The 17,613-nt window shown below is 37.9% G+C and overlaps 1 protein-coding gene across 2 annotated transcripts in view; it reads right to left on the minus strand.

Annotated features, from left to right (window-relative positions):
- The window catches only part of dnajc16 (DnaJ (Hsp40) homolog, subfamily C, member 16), a 19,921-nt gene extending 5,098 nt beyond the window's left edge, over window positions 1-14,823 (minus strand). For both annotated transcript variants that reach the window (XM_087307614.1, XM_087307613.1), the window contains exons 1-13: window positions 14,687-14,823; window positions 12,867-13,061; window positions 12,720-12,786; window positions 9,349-9,679; window positions 6,853-7,037; window positions 6,265-6,369; window positions 6,019-6,177; window positions 3,595-3,725; window positions 3,328-3,505; window positions 1,822-2,004; window positions 1,569-1,645; window positions 763-843; window positions 591-677 (exon numbers count right to left, since the gene is read on the minus strand). In XM_087307614.1, the coding sequence (XP_087163740.1) occupies window positions 591-677; window positions 763-843; window positions 1,569-1,645; window positions 1,822-2,004; window positions 3,328-3,505; window positions 3,595-3,725; window positions 6,019-6,177; window positions 6,265-6,369; window positions 6,853-7,037; window positions 9,349-9,679; window positions 12,720-12,786; window positions 12,867-13,033 (1,751 nt within the window). In that variant the 5' untranslated portion in view covers window positions 13,034-13,061; window positions 14,687-14,823. The remainder of the gene's footprint in view (window positions 1-590; window positions 678-762; window positions 844-1,568; window positions 1,646-1,821; window positions 2,005-3,327; window positions 3,506-3,594; window positions 3,726-6,018; window positions 6,178-6,264; window positions 6,370-6,852; window positions 7,038-9,348; window positions 9,680-12,719; window positions 12,787-12,866; window positions 13,062-14,686) is intronic.
- Between the last annotated feature and the right edge of the window lie 2,790 nt (window positions 14,824-17,613).

A 17,613-nucleotide genomic window follows, 5' to 3' on the forward strand; every position in this document is an offset into this window, starting at 1 on the left:
GTCTACACAAATCACATCATGACCGAGTATTTTGGACTTCCATTGTCGCAACTCTCTATCTATGACTATGGAAAGGCCATATAATAAGCAGCTTTTACAGATTAAAATGCATAACGCCTATGGAGGGTTCTTGTATTCTAAAAAAAAAAGAGTCACAGTTGTGGTGAAAAATTTGCATATGGCTTGCTGAATGTGTAAATTGTGAATCATTTTACCTAAATAAGACGGATTACACAAAATGCATGTTTTTTTTAGTACTGTGGCATTTACATAAGACATATCACATTAAAAAGTTCACATGGAGTATTGTTTAAATATAGGGGTGAAAACCATTGCATTTTCAAATTTGAAGATCAAGGTGAATTTTATATCTATGGGGAAACATGAAAGTATCTTCTGTGTTTTGAAGGGCAGCACTAAATAAAAAATTATGCTTAAAAGTTTTCACCAGAAAAAAAACTCAATTTGTGGGACCTAAAGAATTTAGCTAAAGAACAGCGAGTAATTTAACACTTCAGAATAAACAAATGACTTATGAATAACTATCACTAAACAAAATGGCACACAATAGGATGTGTAATATACAGAACCTGGATGCGTTGGAGGTGTTTGGCGAACCGTTCTCGCTCTTTGTCTCTTTCACTTTCATTTTGGGCTGTTTTTCCTCACTTGAGTCACTGAAATTGCAAAAAACAGTGTTGAATATCTCTGCATTTCCCATTTAAAAAGACAAATCAAAATTGTAAATGCACCCAATCTCACCTGAAAGCTTGAATAACTACAGTGCCAAATAAAATAAAGAGTGCAGAGAATATCAAGGACAGAAGGGGCATCATCTCACGCCTGCAAACAAACAACAACCAAAAATAACTATGATGTTTGAAATATTCATATATTAGAAATACTACTGACCAATCTCACCTTAGCACCTGCTGACATTCACAGTTGCAATTTTTTAAATTATGTTACTAGCAAATTTAAAGGTCCAGTGAGATAAAAAAACAATGTTTTTTAGATGTTATTATCAGTATGATAGTTTTAAGGATCTCTATAAGCCAGTGTGCTACAAAACAGTGACAAAATTTGCGTTTAGAAGATTTAAAAACATTATAAACATCTAAAGCTTGCAGTTTGTCACCTCCGCCTAAATGGAACTACAGTTTTTTTTTACATCACCTCATACTTCAGTTTCTCATCAAATCTTCTGACCAATCAAATGCTCTCTAGTATCTGACATGCCCCGCCCCCTTCAAGATGCTTCTTATTGGCTTGATGCGCTTGAGCTGAACTGCTCTCACTGTCTGTGATAAAAACTAAATGCTATTGGCTTTTTTATTTTAAAGGGGAGGGGCTAATTTATGTCCCGCCCTCGCTTTGTTTTAGATCATGTCAAACATCGAGTAAAAAAATGCACATTTCCATTTACCATTTTTACATAGCCTCAATTAATTCCAGCTCACACAATAGTAACTTTAAGGAAATAACCAGTTCAAGTCCATTCTCAGGGGATGTTTCGTTAGCAACAGTAACTAAGGAGGCGGAGTATAGCAGTCAATCATCTCTCTTACCAGTTATTATGAAGAAGGTCGTCGATAATTTCAGACAAGTAATCATATGCCGTGTAAATCCATCTCACTAAAAACATCTGAAATCGAGCAGAATTGATCTCAGTTACAATAAACAATACAAGAAACTGTAGAATGTGGCAAATTCAAAATACTTTTGAGATGGATCACATTTGCTACTGAAATGGGCATGTAGGTCAGGTTCTCACTTCTCAATTAAAGACGCTCTATGAAAAGAAATCCCAGAGAGACTCACAGAAGCAAACTCATTGTTGAGCTCTGGCAGGATGGCATTGTAGTTGAGGATGGAGGGATCTTTCTGCAGTCTTTGCAGCTCCTCCAGGAGTTTGTGTTTGTCCTCCTTACTGCCGTTCCATCCTCCCAATAACGGCTTATAAAGAATCTTTCCAGCCCCGTTGCGCCTCTCTAAAATCACCACCTGCTCAAAACAAAGACATCTGAGCTGATGACTTGTATAAAACTGACATGTAAAATAGTGATAAAATAGGAAAATTAACTACATTTTAAGGTCATTGTATTAAAAAAAGGATTGATGATTTATCATGTAAAATGTTACGTATGCAGTGTGGTCAATGAGTATGTTTACATGGACCACCTTACTGCGATAATTATAAGATTTTGGCAATATTTCGATTGTTCTTTGCCTCATGTAAACACAATAATTATTTTTTTATTACCATATGAAATTAAAAACATTTTAAGGTCATTTTATTAAAAAAATGATTGATGATTTATCACATTTGTCCAACAGATTGCGTTGTAACCTGTAAAGTATGCAGTGTGGTCAATAAGCACATTTACATGGACCGTCTTAATTATTATAGAATTTTGACAATATTGCGATTATACTTTGCCTCATGTTAACACAATAATTCTTAATAGACATCATTTAAAAAGGCACAGTAGGAAATTAAAGACATTTTAAAGTCATCTTAGTCAACTATGATTGATGATGTATCACTTTCAAACAACAGATTGCGATGTAAACTGTAAAGTATGCAGTGTGGTCAATGAGTATGTGTACATGGACCATATTAGTGCAATTATTATAGGATTTTGGCAATATTACGATTGTACTTTGCCTCATGTAAACACAATAATTCTCAATAGTCACCATTTTTCAAAATTACAATAAGAAATTAAAGACATTTTAAAGTCATTTTAGTCAAAGAATATTGATGATTTATCACTTTTGACCAACAGGTGGCGCTGTAAACTGAAGTATGCAGTGTGGTCAATGAGCACGTTTACACGGGCTGTCTTAATGCGATTATTATAGGATTTTGACAATATTACGATTATACTTTGCCTCATGTTAACACGATAATTTTTAATAGACATCATTTAAAAAGGTATAGTAGGAAATTAAAGACATTTTAAAGTCATCTTAGTCAACTATGATTGATGATTTATCACGTTTGACCAACAGATGGCACTATAAAGTGTGCAGTGGGGTCAGTGAGTACGTATACTTGGACCATCTTAATGCGATTATAATGAGATTTTGCCGATATTGCGATTATACTTTGTATACTTTGTATTATACCGAATTACTGTAACAGGAGGTTACATGTGCTGCTGAAGATCAAGATCATTGATCTGCAGTTATAATCAAAACATGCTCATAGAAAGTTAAGTAATGAACATTTCTACACAAAAACCATCAAAAACGAATTTATAGGTGAAAAAAACAACATATTGTTCAACATAAACTAAACTGGCCATAGGAGAGAAGGTCTACCTGTGGTGCTGTGTCATCTTTGTCCTTTAGCAGAATGTCACATAGAGGCTGTTGACGTCGATGGTAAACGTATGCAAACCGCAGTACGTCATTAGCATTAGCAGAGGCTAGCAAGAGGAAGGCTTCATTTCCAGGGATGTAGGACTCGTCTTCACCAGTGATGAGTAGAATGCAATATCTGTATAAAAATAACATTGTAGATATTTGGAATATGGAGAGTTGCATCTGATCATCTCCTCATTTTTATGCAATACAAAGACATCTTACTTCCTGCGTCGATGGAACTGTTTGACAGGACAAAGCTCGTCGAATAGCTTTTGATTAACCAGACGAGGAGCCAGGAGGAACTTGTTGTTGGAGATGAACTCGTCTATTATCTGCTTCTTCATCCCTTTAGCCTAGAAGAATTGTTAATTCAAAGAGGTGCACACAAAAATAATCTCTTGTCAAACATGTCATATAACCAGGATTTCCAAAACAAATATTCCTGCATCATGGAGTTCCAAAAAGTGCTCAAGACTGTTTGCTGATTATGTGGATTAATGGTAGTAATGTTGTAAATAATGTTTGCTTGCACAAAACCTCTTTTCATCATTTGTTCGTATCTTTTGCCAGTTCGTATTGACCTTGACACGAAACAATACCGAATATGAAGTGCCAGATCAGGTAAAACATGAACACGCCTTTCCCTTCAGACACTAGCAGACTGCAAGTGTGTGTGGGACCAGGGCCGGAGCAAGCTGAACTGCCGCTCTAGGCAGAGGACGATCACGCCGCCCTCAACCCTAAAGTGAAAACGAAAGTGACCCATTATTAAAGTGTAGACTGGGGAGAGAGGGGGGGGTCTATATTCTGCCGCCCTAGGCACGGAAATATTTCACAGGACGCAGAAGGTAAGGGAGGTGTCGTGGACGCCACCCTGTATTCTGCTGCCCTAGGCACGGAGATATCTCACAGGACGCGGGTGGTGAGGGAGGTGTCGTGGACTCCACCCTCTCTATTCTGCCGCCCTAGGCACGGAAATATATCAAAGGACACAGGTGGTGAGGGAGGTGTCGCAAACACCACCCTCTCTATTCTGCCGCCCTAGGCACGGAAATATATCAGAGGACGCAGGTGGTGAGCGAGGTGGTGTCGTGGAGGCCACCCTCTATATTCTGCCGCCTTAGGCACGGAAATATGTCACAGGACGCGAGTGGTGAGGGAAGTGGTGTCATGGGCGCCACCCTCTCTATTCTATCGCCCTAGGCACGGAAATATATCAGAGGACGCGGGTGGTGAGCGAGGTGTCGCGGACGTCACCCTCTAGATTCTGCCGCCTTAGGCACAGAAATATGTCACAAGACGCGAGTGGTGAGGGAGGTGGTGTCATGGACGCCACCCTCTCTATTCTACCGCCCTAGGCATGGAAATATATCAGGTCGCGGACGCCACCCTCTAGATTCTGCTGCCTTAGGCACGGAAATATGTCACAGGACGCGAGTGGTGAGGGAAGTGGTGTCATGGACGCCACCCTCTCTATTCTACCGCCCTAGGCACGGAAATATATCACAGGACGCGAGTGGTGAGGGAGGTGGTGTCGTGGACGCCACCCTCTCTATTCTGCCACCCTAGGCACAGAAATATATCAGCGGACGCGGGTGGTGAGGAAGGTGGTGTTGTGGACGCCACCTTCTCTATTCTGCCTCCCTAGGCACAGACATATATCAGAGGACGCGGGTGGTGAGGGAGGTGTCGCGGACGCCACCCTCTCTATTCTGTCGCCTCTATGGACTGATCATGACTGAAGATGAGTGAACGTTTTGGTGATTAATGCAACAATATACCCTACAACAGTGGATTCGTCGACAGTTTGTTAAAGGAAGGATCAGAAAAGACTAGTGATGTATAGGACTTTGTCAGAGCTTGACAGGAACTCTACAGTACACAGTTCATGGATCAGTTTCTTCCTCCATTTTACAAGTGTAAGCAAGTGCGATTAAAATGATTGCCTCCTTGTTTTCGCTAGCTTGCAAAATATGCAATTAATTGTGTTTTGTTAATTGTAACCACTTGTACTGTATCTGGTTAACTCTATATTTACATATTGCATCTAAAACTATGCTGTAAACGCGCAGCGTGCTGATTTGTTTACAAATTTAAATGCGTTAGTGATCTTACGAGCCACTGCCGTTTGTCATTGCCATGGCCATCGTCAGCTGTTCTTACACATGGTAGTCAAGTTTCAGAATAGTTCAGCTTTTGCCACTGATTAATACTGATTGTGTGTCACTGCTTTTACTTATGGTGAAGAATAGAGCAATATGCTAGTGTTAAACTGCATTGCTTTAATGCACTCCTGCATTGGGTTCACACATACACTCAGCACTCTGACTCCTTCAACAATGTTGATAAGCCGTGCTGAGCATTTCTCTCTGTCTCACGCTGAACGCAGATGACCACTCGCAACAGACTAGGTCATCAGACCAATCACAGCAGATTAGCCTCATGCAAAGGAGGGTTTTGGGAACAAACCAATTGCTGAATGAATCATATGGGAGTCAATGGGATAATTTGGTAAGATTAATGCATATTATAATACAATAAAAGTGTTTTTTGACCTTGCATGCATATCAGCCTGTTGTTGGAGACCCCCAACCCCAAAATATGACCTTTTTTAATGCATAATATGGCTCTTTAAAAACTTGATACCTGTATTATGTCGGCAGGCTTCTCCACGTCCTCTTTGAAAACCAGCATGGTCGGCGCATAAGTGTTTATATTGAACTTTCTGAGCAGCTCAGCAGTCTCAGAAAGACCTTGATCTACATATCCAAACTGCACATAATCCTTGAAGGCAAACGCTGTAAGCTATTGGAAATAAAGAAAGAACGAAACATTATTTAATAGTGTATTGGCAAAAGAACAACAATTGTGGAGGCTGCTGACCAACTCTACCTTATAAAGCAGAGGAACAGAAGGCACTTGGTCAAACAGGAGTACATGTGGCTTGTTCAGCTCATGCCAGCTCTTCAGAAACTCGTGGTTGTTCTTATCTGTAACCTACAAACCCACAAATCAGAAATTTGAGTCCAGAAGAGAAAATTTATAGTAGGGATATCTCAACACTCAATGTAATTGTTCTGTATGACCTTCACCCTTTAATTTGCATTTGAAGAGTTCAGATGCAATAACCTCTAAATGCTATATAAACTTTTTCTTCTTGTAGGTATGTTTGAGGGTATTTTCAATGGCTGTAAAGTGAAATAACTTAACATTTTGCCGACAGCTAGCTCTCAGCAACTCTTACATGGTCACCCACTGAATCTAAGCAGAGCTGCACCATGAGTACCATGATGGGAGAACACATGGGAAAGCTAGGTTGCTGTTCGAAAAAGATGTTAGTGAGGCCAGCAGGGAGCGCTCAATCTGTGGTCTGTGTTGGTCCTAACACCTCAGTATATTGATGGGGACTCTATATTGCTCAGTGATACATATTATGTTTTTATAGTACACTATTAGGAGTGCATGATGATGATCACTAACCTTTTCAATTAGTCTTTGTGGCAGCAAGTCATCTACAAACTGTATCAAGTGTTCTTTGACGACAGCGTAATGAAAGAAAGAGACTTTTCCATTGACGACACCAAGGATGGATGGAGTCTGATGTGCGCCCAAGTGATTTGCTAAACGTCGCTCGTATCCGACATCAACCACACCAATCCCAATTCCTGTAGGTGGGAAAAATCCGTTTGTAATTTCAACTTCACAAACTCATTTTAGCTCATAACTCGATCATACAGTCAAAATTATTTGCCCTCCTGTGATTTTATTTATTTTTTTAATCTTTTTTAAATGTTTCCCAAATGATGTTTAGCGGAGCAAGGATTTTTTTACAGTATTTCCTATAATATTTTTTCCTCTGGAGAAAGTCTTACTTGTTTTATTTCAGCTAGAATTAAAGCAGTTTTTTTTTTGTAAACCATTTTAAGGTCAATATTATAAGCCCCCTTAAGTAATGTCTTTTTTTCGATTGTATACAAAAACAAACAATGTTATGCATTATTCAATCATTTGCAAACACACTAACTTGCTTCATTCATTCATTTTCTTGTCGGCTTAGTCCCTTTATTAATCCGGGGTCGCCACAGCGGAATGAACCGCCAACTTATCCAGGAAGTTTTTGCGCAGCGGATGCCTTTCCAGCTGCAACCCATCTCTGGGAAACATCCACACACACATTCACATACACACACACACACACACACTCATACACTACGGACAATTTAGCCTACCCAATTCACCTGTACCACATGTATTTTGGACTGTGGGACTAACTTGCTTAATTAACCTAATTAAGGCTGGACTTCCGGTTTCACAATGTAGCCTGAGGTCGCACGTTGTGCTTGCTCCAACTTTTTCCATAGTTTGTGTCAACTGCAGCAGTCATTTCTTATATTCGACAATATTTAAAACGAAAAACAAATCAAAAGAAATGCAGGGATGGGCAGGAATAAAAAACCTGGCAGTGCCACAGACAACGAAACTCCAGGCCGAGACTTTTAAACATATGTATGGATATATGGCGGCAGTGCCTGTTCCTTTAACGGCAGAGGTGCTCATGTCAGAGCTTAAGAAGTCAAGGTGAAGTTTAACAGAGGAATATAATGCTTTGCTGAACTTTTCCTTGTACACTTTTCAAACAGCTTTAGATGGCATTCGTGGTACTTTGGCTTCTCATGCTGCCACCATATCAGAGATGGAGATGGGTCACATCGGCAGGATTACTTAGTTGGAGAAAGAAGTTCCTTCGTTAAAAGGCGAATTAACAACAGTGTCGGATTTAAATGCTACATTAGGGTCTGCTGTCGATGATTTGGTCTCTCGTTTGAAGCAACGGAATCTTCAAGTAGTCTGTTTTAGTGGGGATTCAGATTAGAAATTCATGATGGATATTTTCTTTAAAACTATGAAAGATGTCCTGTCAGCCCAACCTGAAATTGATCACGCTTATTGGAGTTTGGCACCCAAGCGCCATCAAGGTATTTGTAATGTGAAGTTGATGCTGACAATAGGGAGTGCGGATCCAAACGCAGGGTTTATTATACAGAGATCAGTTCAGCAATGGTCAACACAGGGGCAAACAGATATAAATGGGCAATCCAGAGTCGTGGTCGAAAAAACACGCAGATAGTCATTACAGGCAGGCAGCAGGCAACATGAACAAACAAAAAAAAAGCAAGGTTCAAAAACTCGGAAGACAAAGAAAACGCATCGTGATGTTTACTATACAGTTCAACAAGACTCAGCAACATGTGTGTGTTTTGGTGCTGACTTTATAGTCCATGTAATCAGTACATGAGCAGCTTCAGCTGTGTAAGTCTAATCACTGGAGACTTGGAGTAGGTGTGTGTGTGTGTTGCATGACTGGATATTGTAGTCCATATGCCGGTAGTTCTATGAGATCTGTGAGTTTACCAGCGTTCTGAAGGATTAGATTGCTGGTGATTGTGACAGTAATAGACCGTGGCCATTCATTGTCAGATTCACAGATTTCTAGACAAAGATACCGTACTGCGATGGGCCTAGAAACACAAAGATATCTCCTATCAAGGTCACCCCATTAAGCTTTACAAGGACTTTAGTGCAGGAATTGCAAGGAAACACGCTGCTTTCAACTAAGTTAAGTCAAAGCTGTACAAGAAAGAAGGGAATACGATTTGGCATGATCTAACCAGCTCGTCTGCGCATCACTCACAACGGTGAGCATATCTTCGACACTATCCTAGTATCACAGTTTCCTATCCTAGTATCCTAGACACAATACTAGTACCTTGAAAAATATCCAGTAAAATATTATGTACTGTCATCATCGCAAAGATAAAAGAAATAATTAATTAGAAATTAGTTATTAAAGCTATTATGATTAGAAATGTGTTGTAAAATCTTCTTTCCGTTAAACAGAAATTGGGGAATATACATAATAACTCAGGAGGGCTAATAATTCTGACTTCAACTGTAATTACAACTCAAATTTCTCACCCAGAGTTTCCAACTCCTGCACTGTTTCTTTCCAGACTGGCTCGATATGTATGCAGCTGAAGCACCAATCTGAGGTTATCTTGATCAAGTAAGGCCTCTTGAAGCTGTCGGGAACGACTTCGTTGACATACTGGTTGAAGTGCAACGTGTACTTGCTGTCAGCGAAGTCCCGGCCTCCCTTATTGTTGAAGGGAAAGTGGAAGAAAGACTCGTCGAAGTAGAAGTTGTCATGAAAGTGCCGGAATCCGTGATGACGGTGGCCATACGGTTGAGTATCATCTGTTTGTCCATAGCGATCGTAACTGGCTCTCTTCTCCTCATTTGTTAAGATCTATGGAGTGATGACAAACTATTATCAGGAGTGCTCATGAGGGGGAAATAAGTATTGAACACGTCATGAATTTTTCTTGGGAATAATATTTCTAAAGGAGCTGTTGACATGGTATTGCACTAGATTTGGTAAAAACCCAAACAATACAAGTATAAAAATAAAACAAATCAAAGAACATCTGAAAATTTTTTGTAACAACAATGAAGTGGCACAAGGAGAAACTACTGAAATCTATTTCAGGCCTATATGCATTAAGTCACATGCATTGCTCAGGTGTGAGTTTTTTACAGACTTCAACAGTGTAAAAATCTTGATGATTCCCGTCTATCAAATCTGAGTTTTTTGTGTGTTTTCTATAGGATTCAAGTCAGGTAATTGGCCAGGCCAATCCACAGCTTTATTTACTTTCTCTAAAAGCATTTAAGAGTTTCCTTGGCTATGTTTTTTTCATTGTCTTGCTGAAATGTTCACCCTAGTTTCATCTTCATCATCCTGATAATGTATATGTTGAACTGAAGCAGCTAATATTCAATTACAATGGTGAAGGGTAGAGGGTTGCTGAAGAACTTCTGAGAGATTTCAGCTGCTGTCTGGGCTTTCACTGCCTTTCTACATCTCCCTTTCTTCATGTGTTCAATACTTTTTCCCTATGTCATTTCATTTTATTACACATAACTCCATTTGTTTTCTTTGCATCTTTGGTTGTTACCAACATCCAGGGAAAATTTCGACTTATTTACCCCCACTGTATTTACTTGTTTACCTTTTTAGGGGGTGGGAAAATGGTTTTTGTCATGTGTTACAAAGAATATAAAAACATCAAATCACAAAGAATGTTAAAAAACAATAATCCTATAAATAATAAAGCAAATAAAAAGATCTTTTAACTACACCTGTGCTCTGGGTTTAGTTCTTACCTAGCTCCCGAAACAAGACTATAATCTGGCAGTTAAAGTGGCCAATGACTTTCTTCCCTAAAATAGAGTCTTTGCTGAAAAATTAACAATTTTGCTGATATTAATTAACAATGATGAAGGGCATAGGGTTGCTGAAGAACTACTGACTGAGAGATTTCAGTTTCTGTCTGGGCTTTCACTGCCTTTCTACACCTCCCTTTCTTCATGTGTTCTTTTTCTCTGCCTCATTTGATTTTATTACACAAAACTGAATTTGTAAACTAATTAGCTTTGCATATATTTATTTCTTTGGTTGTTACCAACATCTAGTAAAAATTTCAAGTCAACAGCACCTTTAGAAAAAAGTTTTCTGAGAAAAATGGTGACGTTTTCACTACTTATTTCTCTATGTGCATCAGTTAAGCATCTATTGGCTTTTCCACTGCTTGGTATGACCCCAGCTAACACAACTCATTGCTGTTCATCACAACTGCATAGGTTGAGTTTGCTTTTCCAATGTAGTTTAGTACCAATATAAAATGGGTGGGATTATAGACAAGTTTTAAGCTACACTTCCTCTGCTTCTGTAACAAACTTAAGGCACTTTTCCACTATCATCGTTAGCTAACTAAGGTTGCAAGTTCCGCCGTTACAAAGATAGTTTGTTGATTTGCTGTTTCCTTGTAAACACCTTGTAAGCTTAAAACTACATCTCTAGAGCTGTAGTTAGAAACATAGTTCCTGGCTGTGTTCTATTCCCCGTTATCTCCCCTATGCCCTATTCATTTAGAATGTTCCAACATTTAAACTTGGAATGATTTAAGAAAAAAACATTAAAGTCTTGGGTGTAATTTGCTTTCAAAGTATTTTTACAGTTCAGTTTTAGCGATCTTCGTGTTGACAATTGCGCTCCTTTCGTAGTGCACGTTGATCATTTTGAAAACAGCCGTGGCTCATGACATAAGCTTTAGGTGACTATTATTTAAAAGCTGATTTACGTTACATCTCCAAAGCTTGTGAAAATAAAAATATAGGCCTAGAATATGTTAATGGTTTTAATTGTTATTATTAAGAAATGTATATGTACAGTAAATGACATGGGCCGGTTGGTTTGAACATTTCTGCAGTGGTTTGCATATTTCAAACTGTAAAAGAAGACTTTTCAAAAAATAAATAAAAAACTACTAAAACCTACTGTGGAACTGTGTCCCAAATCGCATACTTCCAGACTATATAGTATGTTAAAAACAGTATGCAAGCCGAGTAGTATTAAATACTGTATTTGAATTCATAATATTCGAAAACAAAACAGTGGTCAAAAATTACCTAGATGACCTACTACTTCCGACGAGATTCTAAAGTGCACATCCAATAGACGCTACGCTATCCCATGATGCCGTATGAGAGAATTCATTTATGGGACTGAAGTGATGCAACTGACATGGGGAGGTCACGTCATAATGACTAATGGCGGATGTACAGTAGTACTGTCCAATTCCATTAATACTTCTCCCAACATACCATATAGACCATGGGTGGGCAAACTCGGTCCTGGAGGGCTGGTGTCCTGCAGTTTAGCTCCAACCCTAATCAAACACACCTGCTTATAGATTTCTAGTGATCTTGAAGACACTGATTAGTTTGTTCAGGTGTGTTTGACTAGTGTTGGAACAAAACTCTGCAAGGACACCGGTCCTCGGGGATCAAGTTTGCCCATCCCTGATATAGACCATACTTTTGTAGCACTAAATGTAGTAAATTCAAATGTAGTACATCCTCGAGTAGTAGATTTTGGACACAGCCTGGAAATGTGCCACTACAGCACAATTCACTACGGGTATTTAGGGCATAGGAGCCCAATTACCATTGATCTCTATAGATTTATTATATCAGATATACAATAATCAGCAATTTACTGTACTACTACAAATAAATAGAAAATGACCCACAAAGGTAGTCATGAGTCATCATTCTCTCTAGCAAATCAGTATCTTTTTTGTAATGGTACAGTTCACTTGGGACCACAGCTGAGGTGGTACTGAAAATGTACTATGTAAATTTACCCTATGCAGTGAAAAACACCCTATTCTGGGGTTCTGTGCCATACCACACAGTGTAAAAATGCCACATATAAGCTGCAATACCTCATAAGACTTTGTAATCTTGATGAACATGTCTTCTGCTTCAGGATTTTTGTTTTTATCAGGATGCCTGGCAGGAAAAATGAAAGATGGTACAGTATACAATTTGGGTTTGATTTAAATGTGTACACAAAAGATGAGCATTCTTACCATTCTTTGGCCAGGCGTTTGTAGACTTTCTTGATTTCTGCTTGGCTTGCACTTCTGGTGACTCCTAAAACCTTATATGGATCAAATTCTGCAGTGCTTTCCACCGTAGCATCATTCAGGAGCACATACAGCATAATCACAGAGAGCAACCCCACCACCGTCCGCATCGTGACCGTGTGTTCTGCAGCCCCGAGACTATCAGAGTAATATTATTATAAAGGGAAAACTAGAGTAAGAAATAATCCAAAATAAATAAATAGGAAATTATTATTAAATACTGTAAAATAAAGAAAAAGACCAATTGAAGCCAACATAAAAAGCAAAAATACATGCATTTTCATTAATAAGTTCTACCCACCAAAAAATAATATGCAAAAGTATCAATGTGAATATAATAAATATTTTTAAACAAATTAAAATAAATACAACTAAATCTAATAGATTTGCAAATCAGTGTTATTATAATCTTACTGAGATAAGATTATAGTTTAACAGTTTAAGTTTAGTTTATTATAGTTTAGTTTATTATATTTAATTTTACTTGAAGTTTGCAACATTTAGTTATGTGAATTATTAGCCCACCTGTTTATTTTTCCCCCCAATTTCTGTTTAACGGAGATTTTTTTAAACACATTTTTAAACATAAAAGTTTTAATAACTCATTTCTAATAACTGATTTATTTTATCTTTGCCAAGATGACAGTTAATAATATTTGACTAGATATTTTTCCAGACACTTCTATACAGCTCAGTGACATTTAAAGGCTTAACTAGGTTAATTAGGCTAACTAGGCAGGTTAGGGTAATTAGGCAAGTTATTGTATAATGATGGTTTGTTCTGTAGACTATTGAAAAAAATAGCTTAAAGGGGCTAAAATTTTTGACCTTAAAATAGTTTTTAAAAAAATAAAAACTCCATTTATTCTAGCTGATATAAAACAAATAAGACTTTCTTTATTCTTTCTTTATTATATATATATATATATATATATATATATATATATATATATATATATATATATATATATATATATATATATATATATAATTAATTATATATAAAAAATATGATCAGACATACTGTGAAAATTTCCTTGCTCTTTTAAACAATTTGGGATATATTAAAAAAAATCTAAGGGCTAATAATTCTGATTTCAATTGTATGCATGTATGTATGTATGTATGTATGTATGTATATATATATATATATATATATATATATATATATATATATATATATATATATATATATATATATATTAGCCCATATATACATGCATTTTAATTGTTTTTTCACTCATTTGTTCCTATTGATATTTAATTTTTTACATTGTTACTTGTTTATTAATAATAATTTATTATACATATCAGAAAAATATATAATGTACAGAATTTATAAATATATAATATGTCTTTGTTAATTAAACAGCTATGGAAATAATTGAGAGCACTGCGTCTGCAACATGCACAATAACACCAAACAACATTAAAATATAATCCTGAAAGGTCATGCATTTAGAAACCGTTAAAATGTCATTGAAAGCTGTCGTGCAAAATATTGAAGTTTCTAGCCAATGTCACTGACACATGCTAGTCGCGTACGCGCTGACAGAAACGCCACATAAAGCGAAATCAAGGACATGGAGTAAATAGCCATTTATAAAGCACTAATAAAGCAGGGCATGCATTAAAAACAACATCTGGCTAATGTTAAACATCCTCAGCTAGCCTGCTAGCCAGCTTAGCTTATCTGTTTATCGCGAATGTGACATCAGAACGAGAGGAGACTATTAAAACATGAATGGATTATGGATTTATACCGCTACTAATGCTGACTGGAGTTCATCCATCCATCCGAGTGACGCGTTCAAAAGCCACGAGACATGCGCGTTTATATATTAGGAGGCTCACAAATCCACAGCCGCACAAACACATTCTCTCTCTCTCTCTCTCTCTCTCTCTCTCTCTCTCTCTCTCTCTCTCTCTCTCTCTCTCTCTCTCTCTCTCTCTCTCTCTCTCTCTCTTAATTCAATTCAATTCGATAATTGCTTTATTATTGTTTATTTATTTATTTATTTATTTATTTATTTATTTATTTTTTATTAAAGAATGCAAATATACAACCACAATCAGGAGATCGATATAAGAGACATACAAAGGAAAAAAATACAAATTAGCTGCAGAAAAAGAAAAAAAAAAAAGATTAACAAAACAAAGGAAGGGGTAAATAAATTATAATTGTATAAAAGTGTATGAATTAAATTAAATTAAATTAAATTAAGAGCATTGGGAAAGCTTTCTACCTCAAATCAGAGTCTGTAGACAAAAGTTCTTCATATAGAACCAGGAATCTGACACATTTTTTGTTTTTACATATACAGAAAGATTTGAGCAAAGAGTCAACTTCAATCAGAAAATGTCGAAAAGTAGGAACTGAAGCCATGCATTTTTGCTTATGTATAAAAAAATTTCCAAACAAGATAAAAAAGTTGAAAATAAATTCTTTACATTTATGTGAAGATTCTGAGTAATAGCAAATGGTTTATTTTAAACTAAAAGATGATAATTGCTTTATTGGCATGACAAATGTTATAAATTGTCAAAGCATTTATAAAGTTTACATTAAAAATAACAGTAAATAGTAGTATAGTATTATAAGATATAGTATAATAATAATGATAATTAATTAAAATAAAAATTAAAATGAATAAAAATTAAAATAGATTATCTCTCTCTCTTTGGCAAATTCAAGTTCAATATCTTCATTCAGTATTGCCAAGGCATTTTAATTATGTATGTACCATGGAGTATATTTACATCATACAGTAATATAATATGCAACAAATAAGAAATATAAGAAATAAATAAAACACAATATTTCTGTCTTACAATTCTTATAATATTTATCATAATATTATGATGTTACTTTTCATTTCGGTAAAAGCATTACATTGTAGTGTGCAGTGATTATTTTCAAAAGTAGGCCTATATGTAGGTTACTTCCAAATAACGCCGTACACATACAGTACTAAATACAAGCCTATATTGAAGTCAATAATTGCAGGTTTCCTGTTTTTTTATCTTCAAAATATCTTTTGTGTAGAACAGAACAAAAAATTTTTAAAAAAGCTTGTCCAAATGCTCCCTGTATATCACCCTGCAGCCGTCCTTGTTTTCTTCAGAGCAGTCCAAGGTGGCGTTTGTAATCACCCTCCTTTCAGGAAAAGCGGCTCAATGGGGAACCACAGCATGGGAGAAAAAACTACCATGCTGTTCATCGTTCGACCTGTTCTCTAAGGAACTCAAAAAGGTCTTTGATCGGGCCGCTTCTGGGAGAGAGGCCGCCTGAGTCCTCGCTGAGCTCCGCCAGGGGAATCCGAGCATGGCGGACTATTCTATTGAGTTCCGCACCTTAGCTGCTGAAAGCGGCTGGAAGGCGGAGGCTCAATGGGACATGTTCTTACATGGTCTTTCGGATCGTCTCCAGAACGAGATCTACTCCTTAGATCTTCCTAAGACTCTTGACGAGTTAGTGGATTTGGCAATCTGGGTGGATTCCAGACTGCTCCGCCGTGAGAGTCACATGAGGCAAGGCAGGTTTCCAGATCCTGTTCCTGACCTTCCGGTCTTGGCGGTGGCGCCGGAAGTTGGAAATGCTGACCCGGAACCTATGCAGGTGGGCAGATCCCACCTGTCCGTACAGAAGTGCCGTCGGAGAACTGAGGGACTCTGCCTTTACTGCGGTAGGGCAGGGCATCGGGTGGCTTCCTGTCCCGTAAAAGACAACACCCATCAGTAAGTAAGAGGTTACTGATGGGTGAAATCAGTTTGGACAAATCCTCTGCGACGGCCACATTACTGCCAGTCACCATAACATGGGGTTCCGGAAGCCAGAACACCCACGCCCTTGTCGATTCCGGGGCGGAGGGAAATTTCATAGACTCCAGTTTTGCTTTCAGTTTTAAACTTGCGGTTATAGCACTGTCACAACCCATTGCAGTACGCGCCCTCAGCTGACTTTCCCTTCCCACTATTACTCACTCCACCAAACCCATAAAACTTATCACGTCTGGAAATCATGTTGAACACATTTCTTTTTTTTAAACAGACTGTTCTAACACACCAGTGGTTTTAGGTCATCCTTGGTTGATTCTCCATAAGCCTCATATTAACTGGGGTCTTAATACGATATTTTCGTGGAGTGAGAACTGTCATGAGTCCTTTCTTTCGTCTGCTCGTTCTGCTGTTTCTTGTTCTGTGTTTCAGGAGGAGCGCATGGACCTGTCAAACGTGCCCAGTGAGTACCTCAACCTGAAGAGAGTGTTCAGTAAGTCTCGAGCTGCTTCTCTGCCTCCTCATCGTCCCTATGACTGTGCAATAGACTTATTGCCAGGTACGTCTCCGCCTAAAGGCAAGTTATACTCTCTTTCTATTCCTGAGAGGGAGGCCATGGAGAAATATATTTCTGATTCTCTAGCGGCTAAGATCATACGGCCCTCTTCTTCTCCGGCGGAGGCGGGTTTCTTTTTCGTGAAAAAGAAGGATGAGTCTCTTAGACCTTGCATAGACTATTGAGGGCTGAACAGTATCACGGTGAAGAATACGTATCCTTTGCCGTTGATGTCTTCGGCGTTCGAGCGTCTGCAAGGGGCTTCGTTTTTAAGGAAATTAGATCTCCGCAACGCATATCATTTGGTTCGCATGAAGCAGGGCCATGAGTGGAAAACCGCGTTCCTTACCACCTGGG

The sequence above is a fragment of the Danio rerio genome, chromosome 23, assembly GCF_052040795.2.
Source record: "Danio rerio strain M-AB ecotype USA chromosome 23, GRCz13ab, whole genome shotgun sequence".
Classification (NCBI taxonomy): Eukaryota; Metazoa; Chordata; class Actinopteri; order Cypriniformes; family Danionidae; genus Danio; species Danio rerio.